This window comes from Mus musculus, chromosome 16 (assembly GCF_000001635.26).
Source record: "Mus musculus strain C57BL/6J chromosome 16, GRCm38.p6 C57BL/6J".
NCBI classification, from domain to species: Eukaryota; Metazoa; Chordata; class Mammalia; order Rodentia; family Muridae; genus Mus; species Mus musculus.
The window spans coordinates 37,127,068-37,146,574 of NC_000082.6; the positions used below are offsets into that span (position 1 = coordinate 37,127,068).

The following is a 19,507-nucleotide window of genomic DNA, read 5'->3' on the forward strand; positions in this document are numbered from 1 at the left end:
TAATAAAAATGCTGAGAAAAAAAATAAGAAAAGAGCTGCCACTTTCACAATATGTTAAAAATACCTCGGAATAAATCTAACTAACAATGCTCCAGACTTCTATAATGAAAACTTCAAATCACTGAAAAGAGAAATTGAAGAAGCCACTAGATTTCAGACTTTCCATGCTCATGGATCAGCAGGATATTGCAACAATAGTTACATAAACACAAGCAACCCACAGATGCAATGTGTTCTTCATCAATGACACTTTACAGAACAAATTTTCCCCAAAATTTATAGGAAGGACAAAAGACCAAGCAGGCAGAGCAATTCTGAACAAAAGGAACAATTCTGAGGTATCATTGCTTCCCATTTCAGTTATATTATAGACCCATAGCTCTACAACCAGAATGTCACTAACATATGAACAAACATGCAGCCGGGCAGTGGTGACTCACCCCTTTAATCCCAGCACTTGGGAGGCAGAGGCAGGTTCTGAGTTCAAGGTCAGCCTGGTCTACAGAGTGAGTTCCAGGACAGAGAAACTGTCTCAAAACAAAACAAAACAAAACAACAAAAGAACAAACATGTAGATCAATATATCAGAACACAGAACAGAGGGCCCAGAAATAAATCCACTCAGCTACAGTGATGTGATTTTTTTACAAAGAGGGCAAAAACGTTTTGCAGAAGAGACAATTTCCTCGATACATGGTGCTGGGAATATTAGCCCTTACAGGAGAAAACTGGGTCCAGATCCTCATCCTGCATAGACTCAATTAAACATTCATCAAATGTTAATGTAAGACCTGAAATTCTGAAATTGCTATGAGAAAACATTTCAAATTATAGGTATATGCAAGGAATGAGGATATAAGTATATGTGTATATATATATATATATATATATATATATATATATATATATATATATATCCTTACATAAGTATATATAAGGATAACATATAACTAAAACCCAAAGCAACCAAACACCAGAAAAACCGAACAATTCAGTTGATACACGAGCTAATGAATAAATACATTATGATAAATTAAATGATGAAGACAATGCCCAATAAGCATGTGGAAAAATATTTAACGTGCTTAGCCACTAGGAAATGCAAATTTAAACGATATCAAGATGCCATGTCACCCTAGTCAGAATAGCAACCATTAGGAAAATAGTCAGTTCTGGCAAGGATGAGGTGAAGAGAGAACTTGTATGCTGCTGGTGGGAATATAAATGAGTCTGCCCATGATGGAAAGCAGCATACCCATGGAGTGTCCCCAGCAAACCGTGCAACATATGCCCATCTGTACTACCCTTGAGTATATACCTGTAGTCTCCCCTCCCCCAGCCTGAAACCTGCTTGCTCAGGGGTGGAGCTTCCTGCTCATTCGTTCTGCCACGCCCACTGCTGGAACCTGCGGAGCCACACATGTGCACCTTTCTACTGGACCAGAGATTATTCGGCGGGAATCGGGTCCCCCCCCCCCCTTCCTTCATAACTGAGTGTCGCAACAGTAAAATTTGAGCTTTGATCAGAATAACTGTCTTGGCTACATTTCTTTCTCTCGCCACCTAGCCCCTCTTCTCTTCCAGGTTTCCAAAATGCCTTTCCAGGCTAGAACCCAGGTTGTGGTCTGCTGGCCGGACACAACATATACCCAAAGACTTTTAGTTAACATACCACAATGATACAAACCCCTCTTCTCCCCCCCCCCCCCATCTCTCCCTCCTCTCTCCCTTTCTCTTTGGTAGCACCATTTATAACAGGCAAGTTATAGGAAGTTATAGAACAAATACTGAACAATGAATGAAGAAAATGTGGTATGATTACACAGTTGAATTTTATTCTGTCATAAAGAATGAAATTATGCGGGCTTGGGAGATAGATCAACAGTTAAGAATACTAGGTACTCTCTCATAGGACCTGCATTTAATTCCTAGCACCTCAAAGCTGTGTATAACAGTTCTCTCTCTCTCTCTCTCTCTCTCTCTCTCTCTCTCTCTCTCTTCCCACCCATCTATCTGTATCTCTAGATGGTTTGACATGTCTTCTGTATTGTAGGGTACCAGCAATATACATATACAGACATACACATAGGCAGCACACCTATACACATAAAATTAAAAATTAAAAAAGAACAGAATTCTGTGGTTTTCAGGAAAATGGATGCAGCTGGAGATTACTATGTTAAACAAATCAGATTCAGAACAACAGGTATTATATGTCCTCTCTCATTTGTGGGCTCTAGATTTTATGTAAATACATAAAAGTATTCACACACACACACACCATGTATATAAAACATGAAATAAAACCTAGATTCTCTGGAGAAACCAAATAATAGGAAGAGAGGGAGGGGAGAAAAAAAATACATCCAAGAGAGCATATCATCAAAGTATATAATGTACTTGCATAAAATGTCATTATAAAGCCTATCTCTCTATATAAGAAACTTATGCCAGTATGATTAAAATAAAACTCCCTACAATAGAATAAACACTTTCAATCCCTATAGTACTATAAATGACCATTATAATCAGTTTCTCCTACTACTTCCATGTATGCCTAGGAGCACAATAGGAATTTATAGGACTACATTGAAGAATATATATTTAAAACATCTTCTAAGAAGAATATATTTATTGTCTGGTTCAATGATACTGTGGCTTATAGATGTCTCTATCCTTTTTCTCTATTAACAATCACGTCTACTTATTTCTATCAAGGAAGTTTACCTACCTGAATATTATCACACATTTCTTGGCTATATGTTAACCGTTGAATTTCAGTGGGAGAGACGAGGTATAATGCCTGTCCTTCATTAGTAAAACAAAATGTCCGTGCTATTCTCATGTCTGTCAGTGGCAAATAATTAACATCCAACATTGGGCGAAGACTAGGTAAGCTGAATAGAAAAAAGACAGTAAATCTGTATTTCATATTTTTGTTGATAAAACCGTTTTATTTAATAAAATATTTTTAAGTCATTATTTTAAGGTTTTTTTATAGTATGTTCAAAGATAAGTAATAAATACTTCATTATGTAGTCACATGTACTGTACAAACATGAACACAATTCTATTTTTGCCCACATATATGCTTAGCACATACCCTTAATGATTAATATAGAGGCCTATAGTCTGTCTCTAAGACAACTCTTAGGCTTATGCACCGACAGAGACATGTGTGGGGTTCTTCTAGTGTGCCTGGGCACATTGTGCCTTGTTCCCCATTCTCAGTCCCTCTTCACAGGGGATGTGATCTTCTTGTCTCTTCCTGTCTGTATATAACATGACTAGTAAGTAAACAGGCCCTAGCTTAAGGGAATGGGCTTAAGTAACAAATTAGCATTTATGCATAAGAAAGACTACATCTCTAGTACATTTCTATCCTAACCCTGAAGCTATAATGTTAAGTTTGTGCTAGGGATGTACTTCAGATACTGTAGTTAGAGACAATTTTTCCAAACCTCTAGTGAAAAACAATTCCACTGTTTATGTTTCTTGAACATGGAAGGCAGAGGTAACTCCTTTGGCTTAACCCTCATACTTAGAAACTACTCTAAGTCTTCGTGCTAACTATTTTTAATTCACCCTGCGATACAGAGATAGTACACAGAGGCACCACTTTTCTTTTTAAAAATATTTTATAACTATATTGTTTGCATCCCCAAATTTACTCTATGATATGGGGACGGAAATCTACCTTCTCGGAATAAGTGCGTATTGATGTTCCAGCAGCATACTGCCTGGTATTTTAGCCATCAACTAGTCACATGACTACTGAGCAATTGATCCTTGGATAGTCAGAACTGTGGTGTGTTGAAAGCACAAATTGCATGTTGGATTTCAAAGACTACCCTAAATTATCCTAAATGTGGAGCTGGAGAGATAGCTCGGAGGTTAAGAGAGCTTGTTGCTCTTCCAGAGGCTCCAAGTTTGAATGCTAGTACCCACCCCAAACAGAGGACAACTGCCTGTAACTTCAGCTCCAGGGAATCTGATAACCACTTCTGGCCTCCAAGAGCACCTGAACACATGTGTACAACCCACATCTACACACAATTAAAAGTAAAAATAAAAATTTAGAAAATGATCTGAAATATGAAAACTATAATACTGGTTTGATAATATTTTTAATGACAAATGATCTGAGAGAAGCAAGTGCATCACCGAGTCCCCTCATAAATAAAGTCCCCACCATCGAAGCATGTCTAGAGGCGCAATCATTTACAGACAGATGGACTGATCTTCACGGAAAATCTTTCAAAATAGTCTGAGAAAGGGATAATCTGATGGAGAACGAATCAGAAATATTTAAGAATAAGCCTGCTATGATTGCTTTTTTCCCCCAAAGTTTCTCCTTCACTAATTCTTTATAGATCTGCTCATGTCTTCTCAATTAGAAATAATGAAATAAAGCATCATGAAAGTCTGGTTTCACTCTTCAGGGCCTTACTACTTCTCTTTCTATTTACCACACATTTTCCTGAAAGAATAACTTGTAGCATCAGACAGTAAACGTTGTAAGCTCTGGAGCCTATAGCATCTCCTTTGCAAGTGTTCGGTTCTGTTTTGTAGTGTAAAGGTGGCCATAGTCAACAAATAATTGGTGGATATGGCTGTGCTATAAACACCTTTATTTTTAAACATTTGAATTCATCCAATTCCCACCAACCATATTATCTGACATTTTCAACCATTTAATTCTTGGCTTGCAGGCTGTACAAAATCAGACGAGGGATGATTTTGTTATCTTTTGCCAACCTCATATCTGCTCTACTTTTTCCTCTCTTGCCCTCCCCAAAGTTAGCTTCCCCTTCACTATGCTAACACTTGCTTTCTTAAAGGGTCTCATGCAGCCTAGGCTGCCCTCCAACTTACTATGTAGCAGAGGATTATCTGCACCTTTGGAAACTTCTGCCTTCACTGCTGGGATTCTAGGCATGCTCCAGTAATGACCACTTTATAGTTTTGCTCCTGGGACCCAGTGCTTTGGCCTTTTTGTAGTGTTTGCTACATCTTGACTACCTCTTTTGTTGTGGTGCTTTCTTGTCTTTATAATAGCAGGTTGCTGTCCTGGTCCTTGTTTTATCTCTCTGATGACATCTCAACCCCCTCCTTTGGGCTCTCTTTCCTCCAGTGCATAAATGCAGAGACTGGCCCCTATCTATCCTCAGCACAGTCTATTGTTCATTTCTTTTTATAAGATCCATTGATGATCTTTGCTGTTCTCAGTTTTCCTAGATAACACTCAAGCCCATGTTTTTCCAAGAAAGCAGACTTTAAATTGTTAAGCCATATGCTGGACAGCTTAGGAGTGCCTCAAGTGTCAAACTTATTTTTAATCCATTCTCAAACTCCTTATTCACATCTTCTCAAATTCCCCCACCTCTCTTCCCTCCCTCCCTCCCTCCCTCCCTCCCTCCCTCCCTCCCTCCCTCCCTCCCTCTCTCTCTCTCTCTCTCTCTTTCTCTCTCTCTTTCTTTCTTCCTTTCTAGCCCTGGCTATCCCTGGAACTCAGTTTGTAGACAAAGGCTGGCCTTGAACTCAGAAATTTGCCTGCCTCTGCCTCCTGAGTGCTGGGATTAAAGGCATGCGCCACCATGACCTGCTAAATTCCCCACTTTCTTACCTGCTAGTAGCATTACTGTAATACAAATTCCCCAGATCAGATCCTGAGACTTAGTGATCTCCTCTACCTTGTATAATAAATCAGCTCTGCACACAGCAGATTTCCCTCTCCTCCAGGCCTGCTTCCTCCCTGACTTGCTTTGCAGATCAAGAGCCCATCCCAAACCCTGTCTCCTAGAGTATTTCCTAGTGCACACCCACAGAAGGCTAACTACCTACTTAAAACCCCATTTCACATAAACTTTATACCTAGCTCCTCACTCAAGGTCCTCACCCATTTATGCCAATATTCCTCCCCAAGGTAATTTTTTTCTCTTATCCACTTAATGAGTCAATGCTTTGAAACTTTGGGGGACTTAATTTGTCAAAAGAGATTTGCATTTCCTCTACTTGCATCTTCATTTTCTGTTTTTTTTAAAAATATTTTTATTAGGTATTTTCCTCATTTACATTTCCAATGCTATCCCAAAAGTCCCCCATACCCTCCCCCCCCCGTCCCCTACCCACACACTCCCACTTTTGGCCCTGGCATTCCCCTGAACTGGGGCATATAAAGTTTGCATGTCCAATGGGCAGCTCTTTCCAGTGATGGCCAACTAGGCCATCTTGTGATACATATGCAGCTAGAGACAAGAGCTACGGGATTTGTTTATTATTGCATGTTACTAATTGTTAACTCCTTTTCATGCCTATATAATATTTTACTGTAAAATGATTTTGGAACAAGGCAAGGTATTGACAAACATGATAGTTATCAATAGGATAGGTTTTATTTTCTTGTAGTTTTTTCATCCAGTGCCTACCATGGCATTGCTAAATTCATAAACTCATTAGATATGTTTCACACGTTTCATATAATCTCACTGAGTAGAATGAAGCCCCTCTGCTTACTCCTTATTTTAAATGTCTGATGGTTGTCAGAGTACTGTTGAACGCTGACCTCACCTTTCCTGTGCTTTACACCTTCAGATAAATTATTTTACTGTAATTTCTAACATGTTAAATGGGAGATGAAAATAATACTTGTCTATGTCTGTGAAAAGCTATGAGAATCAAGTGGCATTCTGTGTGTAAAATTCTCACATAATAGTGAAAGTAGCAGATAATTTCATTTCCATATGGCTTCAGTATCCAGTGCCTAACATATTCCCAATAATTGCTTGTGAAGTTAATGTATGAATGATTAAGAATAATTCTTTCCTTGGATTCTTCAATGCCAATAATATATGTGATTTATTAATATTCATATGAATATTATATTAATATAAATGTCAACCTCTTTTTTTTCTAGTAAACTAAATCAAACCCAGCCCTATTCACACCCCCACCACAAAGCATATTGTTGAACAATGGAGCATTAGAACATTCACAAACATAGTGAAACACCATATCAGGTTACAACAGTATGAATATACTTTTTCACCATTTGACCTTGCTAGCATTGTTGTGATTATCCGTTAGCAATAAATATACCATGTACCTCATTATCATGATATGCCCATTTGCACAAAAGCAGGCCAGGCAGGCACTGTTGCACATGACCACCACATCTGCTTGCAATATGAACGACGTCTCGGTGATGTTGTGAACATAAAGGCAGGTCTGGGAAGGCAGTGAGAAGACTTTGGCTTGTTTTTCTGAGCAGATTATCGTATACTGATGGTCTCCCATCTCTTGGGATGAAGACGAGTAGTTCATGACCAATTTCCTTTTCCAGGTTTTTTCATTTTCATCTGTGTTGTTTGGATCTCTCCATACTTCGTATGGAGGCTGCATTAAACTGCCAGTTCTGTCCATGCAGGAAAATGTTAGCACTGCTCCTTTCAGTGAGAGGAATGTACCTGTAAAAACAGTTCACATCACTCGTGTGTGAAGTCCTGTCGAAAGCAGCTATTTATTATGCATTGATGGGCAATAAATGTTTTACATTAAGATAATTTATATGCATAATTTTGTAATATTGTAACAGTATATAAAAATCAGTATGTTTTGTGAGTTAACCTGTTGTAATAACTTAGATTAATAAAATTTTAGGTCTAAAAGAAACCTAACATATCAGTTGGCAAAACGTGTTCATTATATTAATGAGAAAACAGGTCTAGAAGGATGGTGACACTTGGGATAAGCCATACAACCTGGACTAGAGCCCCAATCATAGCTAATGTTAACCTGGACTAGAACTCGGCTTTTCTGATTTAAATTCCAAGATACTTTTTAAAAAATTCAAAACATCTATTATTATTGTTTCTTGCTTAATATGTTTTTTTTGCTTAATATGTTTTTATTTGAACAGAATCACATCAGTTCCCCTCTCCCTTGCCTCCCACATCTTCCCTACTCCTAGTCCAAGAACCATAGGCAGCTAATGACTATTGGGAGAAGGAAAATCCACTCCTTCCAGGGATGAGCCCCCTTATTGGTTGTTTGATATAGAGTGGTCAGCCCTGGAAACACAGACATGTAATTTTTTTCATTATCCTATATAGTTTCATTAAAATTTTAAAAAGCAAATTTAAAATATGCATGTAACTTTCATTTTTTAAAGTAAGCTCAAATATATAATAGATTATATATAAAATACATATATTATTATATATGTATTACATATTACTACATATTATATATACTTATAATATATAGTATATATTATATTTACATATATAGAATGCATATTGTTTATATATGTATTTATGTATGTATATATATTACATACATACTACCCAATCCTACTTTGTTTTCTAATGCTCATTTGATAGAAAATGCCTTTTAATTTTTTCTGAAATTAAAGCCTCAATAAATATTACATAATTTCAACATTCAGAGTTACTCTATTTTGACAATTTTATACTTGATCTTTGATTTTAGCTAAAAGGTCAAAAAGTGATGGTAATTTTATTTACTTATTTTGGTTTTTCAACACAAAGGGTTTTCTTGTGTAGTCCTGGCTATCCTGGAACTCACTCTGTAGACCAGGCTGGCCTAGAACTCAAGATCTACTTACCTCTGCCTCTGAGTGCTGGGATTAAAGATATGAACATGCCTGATATGATGTCAATTGTAGTTGTATGAAAAACAAGAACTTAAAAAATAACTCAGGTTATTATCAGATTTTGTAGAACTATTATTTAGGGGTTCAAATAAAATAATTTAAAGGTTTTGTCCTTTTACAATAACTACCATCAACCCTGAGGCAAGTTTATGTATCTTAATTCAGAAAAAGGTTACTTACCTGTATTTTTCAAGATTGAATGCCCATGGCAGATAACTACCTATATGTAATTATATGCTATTTTGTATAATTAGCACATGCTAATAACAAGTTCTACTTGTTAATCCATATATCTATTGGGTTATTTACTTTTGGCATTCTCCTTTTAGGTTTTTGTATATTTTGGATATTGAATCTTTGTTGAATGAAAAGCTAGTAATGATTTTTCTATCTCTACTCTCTCTCTTTATTTTTTATTCTTTATTTTTCTGTGCAAAGCCCCTTAAATTTGATGCAATGCAATTTGTCAATTTTCCCATTATCATTGATTATTTGGGGTCCTATTTGGAGAATCACTGCCTGTCCCTTGATCTTGAAATGTTACCCTTATTTCTTTGAAAAAGTGCTTTCAAAGTTTCTGGTACTATCCTTTGGTCTTTGATTCCATGCAATCTAAATAACATAATTTTATGATAGGTTGACTAATCTTTAGTTTGCTGATTAATTTCATTAGGGCAGATTCCTAAATCTTTGTGGACTTTTAAGACAGGATCTAGGCAGGTCAGTTCACTGAATCAGGACTGGGAGATTGGGTAGAACTGGTAGTTTCTACTCAGGAATTAGGCACAATAAGATGTTAGAACTAAGTAACAAACACAATGTGATCAATTCCAAAGTAAAGTGAATTGGGATTCAAGAAACTTAGCTTCAAATCTAATTCTCTCTAGTTTTCTTGAAGCATGTTGTTTGTCTTCTCTGGGCTTCATTTTATTAATTATTAATAAGAAAATTACAATATATCAATACTGTAATCATTGTCCCATATATCAATATGGGACAAGAAATGGCCCATTTGTTAGACTAGCATCACACAGGGACTTGCTAAAAGTGCAAATCCTCAGACTACTATAGACCTACTGAGTCAGAGAGGGTGGGGATACTTACTGCAACAATACATTTAAATGATTCTGATACAAACAAGAGAGACAGCATGGAAGAGAATCTCTAGGTATTTTCCAATTCTCCAACTCAATGATTAAACACATTTAAAATTTCCATATTAGTGGTAAGTGTTTGTTGCTAGGACAAACAAGATAATCTGTGTGAAAACATTCTTTAAAGAAAGGAAGGGGGGATTTTATTCTCAGTGGTATCTTTTTCAGTTACTGATCAACCTCCTTACTAGTTCTGGGATTGTTTAGGTACACTGTATGATTTCAGTGTTGTACTCATTTCCTTTAGGTTATCCAGTGTGTTGGAACACCAGGGTCATAACAACCAGGATGAGGTACAACCTTACATATCTGTTAGGCTATTTTTAAAACATCAAAAGCTAGTGATGGCATGATGAGGAGAAACTAAAGCACACGTTGTTTGTATAACCACACATGCAGAATAATAGTGCAATGGACATGTGTCAGAATATGGCCCAGGAACGGAGTTCTGTGAGGATAATTTTGAGTGCTTGTGAGAAAACTCTAAGAAAATAAGAGTCTCATGATCTCAGTTTAATCAAAACATGAATTGCTCTTGGAATGTGCTTTTGTGCCCCCCTCCCTGGTGAGTTTACTTCAGATAATTCATTACAACTGGCTATTGTTCGTTGTTTATATGCTTCTACAGAAAAACATGTTTCGCCACATGCAGCTAGACCTTGTGATTATACACAGCTTGAATTCAGGTGATTTTTCTTGGCCCTAAGGGTATAAATTGTCTGATGCTGTGAATGAAGTTGGCTTTTGCATGAGATTTTAGTCTACCTCATTTGTAGGGTTCATCCTCTCAAGTTTTACTGCCAATTAAAGTGGTAAACAGACATGGAAAAGGATGTGGAGATTTTTCCAAAAAAATTAAAAATGGGGACTGACATATAATCAAGCATTCCAGCTCTGGGGTTGCGTCCCAGGACTGTGAAGACATACATGCTTCTCTGCGACACTGTTCACAACTTGAGTCTCCAGCTGACGAATGGACAAAAATGAGATGTGTAGATGCAATGTAATGTTGTTTAACCTTAGAAGAAGGTAGTTCTCTAACATTCAGATGTGGAAGGACATTGTGGCTATTGCTTTTCGTGAAGTAATCCAGTCACCAAGGACAAATATTCTATGCATTTACTAACCTGAAGCATGTATAGCAGTTAAACTCATACATACTAAGAATAAATCGATGGTGTCCATGGAAGTCAGGAAGGATGGTGAGGAATTGCTAATAAACTAATATAACATTTTAATTATATAAGGTAAATTCTAGAGATGTGCTGTGTAGTACTGTATTATAGATAATAAGGCCAGGGACAATATCATGGGGGCTTCCATTAATTGAGTGGGGTCAGTGAGAAATGTATACGGCAAAGAGATGGGGACCAGAACAATAATCACAGCCAATCAGTGAGCTGTGAAGATGAAAAGTAGAGACTCTACTCTCACTTGGGGCTTTTTGTTACCTGTTTTTTTGTTTTGTTTTGTTTTGTTTTTTGTTTTTTGTGTTTTTTAATATGGAATTCTACTTCCCTTGCTCTTTTTACTCTATAAATATGGCTTCTGGTTATTCTTTTTTTTTTTTTCTTCTTTCAATGGTTAGTTATAAAACAAAAATGAACCTAGCACCATAGCTTTCTACTTTTTAATTAATGAATTTTAAAGCACAGTACCATGTTTACAGAAAATTGTGCAAATCGTATATAGTACCCATATATCTCTTGTGTCATTTCTCCTATCAGTCACATCTTGTATTAATAATCTATATTTAATATAACCAAACAACTGATGTTGGCACATTATAGATAATTAAAATTCCAAACAGTAGGATACCACCTTAAAAAATTATAGAAGACAGATTTCTTACTGGATCATATGCACTAGATAAGGGAAAATCTTGCAAACTAGATGGCAAAAGTCATATCTATGTTTATTTTTACTTTGCCATTATTTTATTGTTTAAGACTCGCAGAAATCTCTAAATTGAGAGGCAGAATGCTAGTCCAGGGAATGATTTTTAAATTGATACTTAATACTTTATTTTGATTTCACTGATCTGGCTCTAACTTAAGCAGAATAAAAAAATACATATTTCCTTAAAATTAGTAATGCAGCAAAAAAATATTTTTTACTGTGTAGTATCAGCTTAAAATAGTGTTTGTTCTTAGTAGAGTCAAGTGTTTTCCTGAATTTGCCACACTCATAGAGCTGACAATTCTGCCTGTCATCTATTTTTACATATGTAAAACAAGTTACTACAAAACCACAACTGTCTCTAACCTCTTATGCTAAATGTACTGCTCGAACATAAAATCTCTTAACTACTATATGTTGATGAAATTGGTTTTTAACTTAAAAATACCTAAAACATTTATTATATGTAGAAAAAAACAGAGTAATAATGATTAGACCCTATTAAACATATTCAAAGGGATGTCAAGTGAAATAAAAATTGAGAAGATAATCCAGGTAGAATAGAATGTGTGACATAATTAAGTTCTTGAGTGTCTACCATGAAAAGGAAATGGAAACTTTAGATATCCACCCTAGGTCAGATAGCTTCTACTTTATTCTGATTTCTTCAAGAAGGATGTAAAAATACTCACATTCTAGCCTGGTATAGAACTTTGGAAATATGCTTCAATTTGTACAAATGAATTGGACTTTCTTGTGCATTAACATTTATCTCAGCGCTTTAAAGGAGCTTATTTTCAATGGTAATTTTTAGCCTGGCTTCTCTGGTTTCCCATCATAGAAACCACTGTACTCTTACCCAGAAGGTCTGGTAAATGACAGTATAGTGAGTGTTGAAAGGGTATTTGAGTTCTGAAATTCTCAGTAGTTCACATTACGTAGGAGGCAAATACTCCTCGCCGTTGTCTGAAAGCAATGCATATTGGTAGTACTTAATATCTAAAGTTGAGTAAGTAGCAACATGGGAATGACTGAACAAGAACTCTTACCACTTGGCAATACCACCACCGGCTCTGTAAACCTTTGTTCATCTGATGATGGTAGATTTAGGGAGATGAGTACTACCATTCCCAGACTAGTTCCAACAAACAGACAAGGGGAAACGGTAGAGTCATTTTTCCGTGCAAAGGATTCCATGAAGTATAAAGCTGTAATTGCTTCTTTAGAATCTTTGTCAATACTGGAGATGCTAGAGCTCCTGGAGCGATTATAGGAATTCTCTCGGGTTTCTATGAGCATTTAAAGAGCAAAAATCAAGCATTAGTGAATCTACACAACCAGCCAAACTTAATACCTGTAAACCATAATTATGAGAGAAAAAATTATTCTTTTTTTATTGACATGAAGGACATCTTATTCAGGTTACTGGCTCAAAGTCTCAAGTCTGTTTGTGTTATCATAAACTCAGGCAGAGTTAAAACTAAACCTTCAGTCTCCTGAGTTCTAACACACCATTTTTCTTTTGTACGTTTTCTGAAAGATCACTTAAAATTCTTTAATCTGGAAAAAAACTCTTAAATCTAAATAGTCAAGATACAAAAATTTTGTGCATCATTTCATTGTTTTTCCTTCCCATATTTTGATCATAGAAGCCATATTAATGATTCGTTGGCAATCCATACTTAACAACAGTATCATGGTAACCAACATGAAAGGACCAATCTGGATCAAAAATGTTCTGCGATAAACATATTGTATATCTTAAGCAATTAAAGCTATAAAAATGGACTTTTGACGTGAGCAATAAAAAATGTAAATGTGATTTATATGAACTTGTTTCGAGCTGCCTACCAACAATCCAAATCTAGTTCTAACTTTGCCAAGGATGGAATAAAGAGTGTGGCACCCATTAAGACTGGCTTTTCTGAGAAAGCTTCAGCTCACTTAGAAAAGAAACAACAGTATGGTTTTGGATGCTCTTGCTCTATCAACACCTGCCCATGTGTACCCTCCAACAAGCACAAATTCCCCCATCTGTTCAACAGTAATACAGTTGGCTGTTGACTAATTGCTCTAGTGTAAAAGCTCCTATTTTTCTTTCTCCAATCTTTACTCACCTTTCCCTCTTGATAGATATGAAATCTGTGTCTTGATAATTCTTATACAACAAGAAAAAATACAAATTCTTAAAAAATATATTTAGAAGAAATAGAATTCAATATTCCTAATTTCCCATTTCTATCTCTTACCAGATTTATAAAAAATAGCTCATCATAAAATTTAGAGATGAGACAGAAGTTGGGTTATCATTTATATACTTTACAAACTTAAAGTCAGAATTATTGTTAAACTGTTTCCCAGCATAAACTAGAGGCAGAAATATCCATAGTTCAAGTTTTGCAGTACCCATTTCAATGACTGTGCTCATTCTTACCCCTCACATGGTGTTTTTATTGTAACATTTACCACCACTCAACACCAATATTCACAAACACATGTTAGAAAGACAATATTGTGACTCCCCATGTCTCCAGGAGCAGATTCAGTATGGCATAACATTAAACAAAATCTGAGTAATGAATTTATTATAAATATTTTTGAAGAACAACAATTGATTATTTTTTGAAATTGTAAAGGATAGTATAGAGTTACTATAGCCAAATCATCTTTCAACCTTTTCTCCCAACTCTGCTCCTAAAATCTTTATTACCAAAAGAATAAAAGCAAAACTACAAGATTCTGGTTGTTTTCCTTCTCTAAACAAAATTTTTACTTTTTCCTCTTATATTGCACTCATCCTCATACTTATTCTATAAATAAGGAAACAATACGTCCTTAAAAGTTTTACAAACATTATCAACTTTATTTAGTTCTTATTTATTATTTATTTATTTCTGTGGTACTGGGGATATATCCTAGACTTCATGCAGACTAGGCAGCTGCTCAGTCTCTGAATTATATCCCCAGACCTTTTGAACTTTATGCTTTGAGACAGGGTCTTGTTAAATGGTCCAGACTGGCCTTGAGTTCCCTTCCTAACCCAGGCAGGTCTTGAAGTTGCAATCCTCCTGCCTCAGCCTCCCCAGCAGCTGGGATTACAGGTCTGTGCCACCAGGCCCGGCTATGATTCTAAATTTTAGAATTTAATAATGTGTTCTTTTAAACATGGTTAGATTCATTTGACAGTAGAGGAAATTAAGGTTGCAGTTACAGATTATCTCCTTGCATGGCTACCTACAGTGGGATCATTTTATTTTTAGAGATAAGGAAGGAAGTGAGTAAGTAATAGAATTGAAGTTATGGCCACAGTCAAACAGGATCTTAATTTTTCAATGTCAAGTAGTTTTGTTTTTGTTTTTGTTTTTAAATCATCTTTTAAATGTAACTTCCATTTCTTTGTCTCCCAGCACCTGTTACCATGATAAACGAAATTTTATCAAATTTTAAACTGTACTCACAGAAATTGATATGTTTATCCTACCTTCAGTTGTAACTGGTAAAGAAATCTCCATGCAAGCAGCTGACTGTGCCTTTCTAAATGGTGGTCTTCCAGGACCCCAGCGATTTACTTTTGAAACGTCAGCACTGGAAAGACGTTTTCCAGAACTGCAACTCTGAGAGGTTGGACTTGTGCAGTGTCCATTTACATGGTCTGTACCAAGAGGAAGAAGGCAGAATAAATATCATAATCAAGTCTTCAGATGAGGAAATCCAAAGGCATAGGTTAAGAAATGGAGGAACAGGAATTCCTCTTCTTCCAATTCATTTGAATATGACTATTTTTTTTTGTTATTTTAAGATTTAGTTACAATTCCAGATTATAAAAAAATCAAGATACTTATTATGTATAGGACATATTTTCATAATTTATCTAATTAACATTTCTTGAAATGTCATATACTTCCCTACTATTTATTTAATGTATTGTTGGATGGCAATATGAAATATGCTTTAATACTGTACTTTTTGTTGCATTATTTGAACAGAATCAATTCATGTAAGTTTTGGAAGGACTTTCTTTACTTAGAATTTGAGGTAGAGAATGACAGCATCATACTGTGCACCTGAGAATGGTACTTAAAGATGCCAGCTTGAAGCCACGCTCCCTATGTGTAATTTCAATTTTGACACTAATTGGTTCTGCCTTCTAAAGTCTTCACACTTTGGTTTCCACTATTATTATTATATACTTCATGCAGTATATAATGTAATTTATGAAATCTATGGAGTATATGTCCTACACAGAGGGCTGCAATAGACACAGCATAAAATTTGTTATCATCACTCTTGTTTCTGAGTATAAAAATTATTCATGTATAAATTGTTCATGAATGTTAGTGAATGTTCGGGTATTACTTTAAAATTTTCAGGCTAGGAGTAGACCTTAATGGTAGGAAAGTTATTCATTATGGGTTTCATCCACAAAAATGTATTTTCTTATTTTGCTTAAAGTCAAGAAATTGCATTTGAAGTATCACTCATAATTCTGCAACATAAAGAATGCATTATGGATCATTCTGCTTTGGTCATCCTTGAGAACAAGCTACATGGAAATGACTATTGGCAATGTTGAATATGTGGAACTGATAATCCATAATAGGCTTTCTGTATTGAACAGTTTCAAAGCCTAAAGTGGTTTATTTCCTAATTTAATTCCTACTCAAGGGCAGGAATTATTTCTCATCATTTTAATGTGAATTAAACTAGATTTTTCCTATTAATATTTAAAATGAGAGTTAATGTTTATTAACATTTAAATGGTAGGCAGGCTATGTATATGCATAATATATAATCTCATTCGATTTTCAGGTAATCCTTTAATATACTTTATTATTATTCTGATATACATGAGGAAAATGAAGAACTGAAAAAAAAAAGACATTTTCTCATCAGGCAATATTCTAAACTGATTTTCTCAATTGATATACATGCTTAAAGTGGATTACATAGTTAGCTAAAATATTTGGGAAAGAATGATACCTTTGAAAATATATTTAGTAGTGTTTGAGAAGCTGATGAAGTACATTGAAATTAGTCATTTTAGAAACAAGCAACTTTTATATTGAATAGAATATCAGAAATCTCAGCTGAAGAGGCAGAAGTTATCTTATGAAGAGTTAGACACTGGGAAGAGAAATTCAAGAGTTCTATTCCTCCTTAACTTAGAGCAACAGTTGACACTAACAGCTTAATGAGAATTAGAAAATAGCAACTATTTAAGGAATAATTTGCAACAATACTCCACATCCTGAGTACAGCAGTCAGTAAAAACCTGCCCTATCCAAGGACATAGTATCTTGCTTTGGGGCCTATGGCTTATACACCATGGCCATCAACACACACACACACACACACACACACACACACACACACACACACACACACACACACAGAGAGAGAGAGAGAGAGAGAGAGAGAGAGAGAGAGAGAGAGAGGTGCACATGTGTGTGTGCATGCGCGCGCGTGTGTGTTAACCAAGTATATAGATATCATGATAGATGTTCAAGAGAGATAAGAATTGATATAAAAAAGGAAAAAGGTTAGTCATAGCTCAATCAACCTGAAAATTTATAATAATAAGACAGTGCTAAATACAAAGAGAAAGAAATCTAGCTATTGACAAAGTCATCCACTGTCATATTATTTTACTGTATAGGCTAATCTAGAATCAATTTATATTTGGTTTTGCTTGGCTTCTTTCTCTCGTCATAATTAGTCTAGGATTCTTTGTTAAATGTATTACACAGTCATTTATTTTCAGTTCTACGGAATATTCCATTGCCCAGATATGCCATTTTTTGCTTGCTTATTTATCTATCTATCTATCTATCTATCTATCTATCTATCTATCTATCTATCTATTCTTTGATGAATAGCTTAGATTTTCCCAGTTATCAATTGTCTCCAAGAGATTTAAAAATTAAATTTATCTTTAACTTATCAAATATTTATTATTTTTAGTCATCTGTACTTTCTGGGTATATTGAGATTTCTCTGGGTAGTGTTTTCCCCTTTTTTTCCCTGAGATTTGAATTTTGGGGAGTTGGATTCTTTCGTGTGTGTGTGTGTGTGTATGTGTGTGTGTGTGTGTGTGTGTGTGTATGCACTCACATGTGTATGTGTGTAAGTATGTCTCTTTTGACATAGGGTATCACTATATAGTTCAGCTTGCTTTCAAGGCTGTCATATTTTTGCTTCTCCTATCCAAATGTTCCGAATGCAACAGAGATGTGCCACCTGTATGGCTTTAGCTTTTGTATATCCAGGAAAGCATTTATTTAATTTTCATTTTAAACAATATTTCTATTGCATATATAATTTTAGAATGGCTTTTTCTTTTCAGTAGCTTAAACATACTTTTCTACTGTCATCTAGCTTTCATTTTCTGTGGAAAATCTGCTTCATTCCTGTTTTGGCTACTTGACATCTTAAAATATCATTTCCCATCTCTGGCTAATTGGCTTTTTAAAAATTTCAATTATGATGTATTTCATAATTTTTTCTTTATATTTCTTAGGTTTGGGGTCATTATATTTTTTGAACTATGGATTTTTATTGTTTATCATATTAGTCAACTGTTTAGCATTATTTATTCAAGCATTATTTCTGTCCCCTTCCCTGTTTTTTTCTCACTTTCTAGAATTCTTACAGTTATATATATTAGGTGGTCTAGAGTTTCATTCTAAACAGTACATTTTTTAGTCTATTAATGTTTTCTTATGCACTGCTAATTATTTTTATTAAGCGCATTTAGTGCATCTAGCATCTCAAAGACAATACTTTTTATCTCTAAAAGTTTTTTTGAATTTTATGTTTCTTTTTGACCTCTGCATATTTAACCAACAGTTCACTAGCATAGCCTATTTGTAACTTCAATGTCAGTTTCTATTGATTAAAATTTTCTCTTCTTCCTAGGTTCTGTTTTAGTAGGTGCTAGACATTATTATATGTCTTTCAAGATATTAAGTGTTCTTTAAAGATGCTTCAGACTTTTTCCAGGACACAGTGACATATTTGAAAAAAAGATATTTTATAGGAGTTATATATCCACTTTAACTTGTCTAAAATGTTGAGAACAGAATCTAGGTAAGTGAAGTGAATGACCATGATATAAGGGATAGCTACTCTATGATGCAGCAACTATAAAGAAGTATGGTCTTAGCTAAAAGAAAATTTAAATTAGTAAAGGTATATTGAAAAATTTAAGGGAACTACTGAAAAAGCAAAACAACAACAACAACAAAACAAAAATAAAAAATAAAACAAAACCAAAAAACTCCAAAATCCATAGTATAATTGAACCATCAAGGTAAAAGAAAATGAAAGAGAAAAATGATCAATTCTTGCATTCCCTTCCCTGCCTCCCACCTTTAAGTTCTACAGCCTAGCGAAAGAGGATACCTCCTTTTTTAGTCCCAGATCTGCAATGCAGAAATCCAATACTGAACAAACTGGCAACCATATCACCAGACAAAACTTGTAGACTGAGCAACTAACAGTGATTTAGGAAAGGCTGCTATTTTCCTTTAAAGAGGATATAAATAATTCCCTTTAAAAACACAGGAAAACAATCAAACAGATGAATAAAATGGTCCAAGACCTAAAAATGGAAATAGAATCAATAAAGAAAACACAAATGGATGCAAAACTGGAGATAGAAAACATAGGAAAGAGAACAGGAGCTACAAATGCAAGCATCACCAACAGAATGTAGGAAATGGAAAATAGAATCTCAGGTGTAGAAAATACCATAGAAGAAATTGGTACATTGGTCAAGGAA

The 19,507-nt window shown here is 35.1% G+C and overlaps 1 protein-coding gene across 13 annotated transcripts in view; it reads right to left on the bottom strand.

Annotated features, from left to right (window-relative positions):
- Stxbp5l (syntaxin binding protein 5-like) overlaps positions 1–19,507 on the bottom strand; it is a 277,941-nt gene that overhangs the window by 19,993 nt on the left and 238,441 nt on the right. For 11 of the 13 annotated variants that reach the window (XM_006521886.4, XM_006521884.4, XM_017316899.2 and 8 more), the window contains 4 exons: positions 15,209–15,379; positions 12,777–13,016; positions 7,106–7,466; positions 2,732–2,897 (listed from right to left, as the gene is read on the bottom strand). In XM_006521886.4, the coding sequence (XP_006521949.1) occupies positions 2,732–2,897; positions 7,106–7,466; positions 12,777–13,016; positions 15,209–15,379 (938 nt within the window). The remainder of the gene's footprint in view (positions 1–2,731; positions 2,898–7,105; positions 7,467–12,776; positions 13,017–15,208; positions 15,380–19,507) is intronic. The other 2 variants (NM_001114611.1, NM_001114613.1) reach the window with 1 other exon arrangement.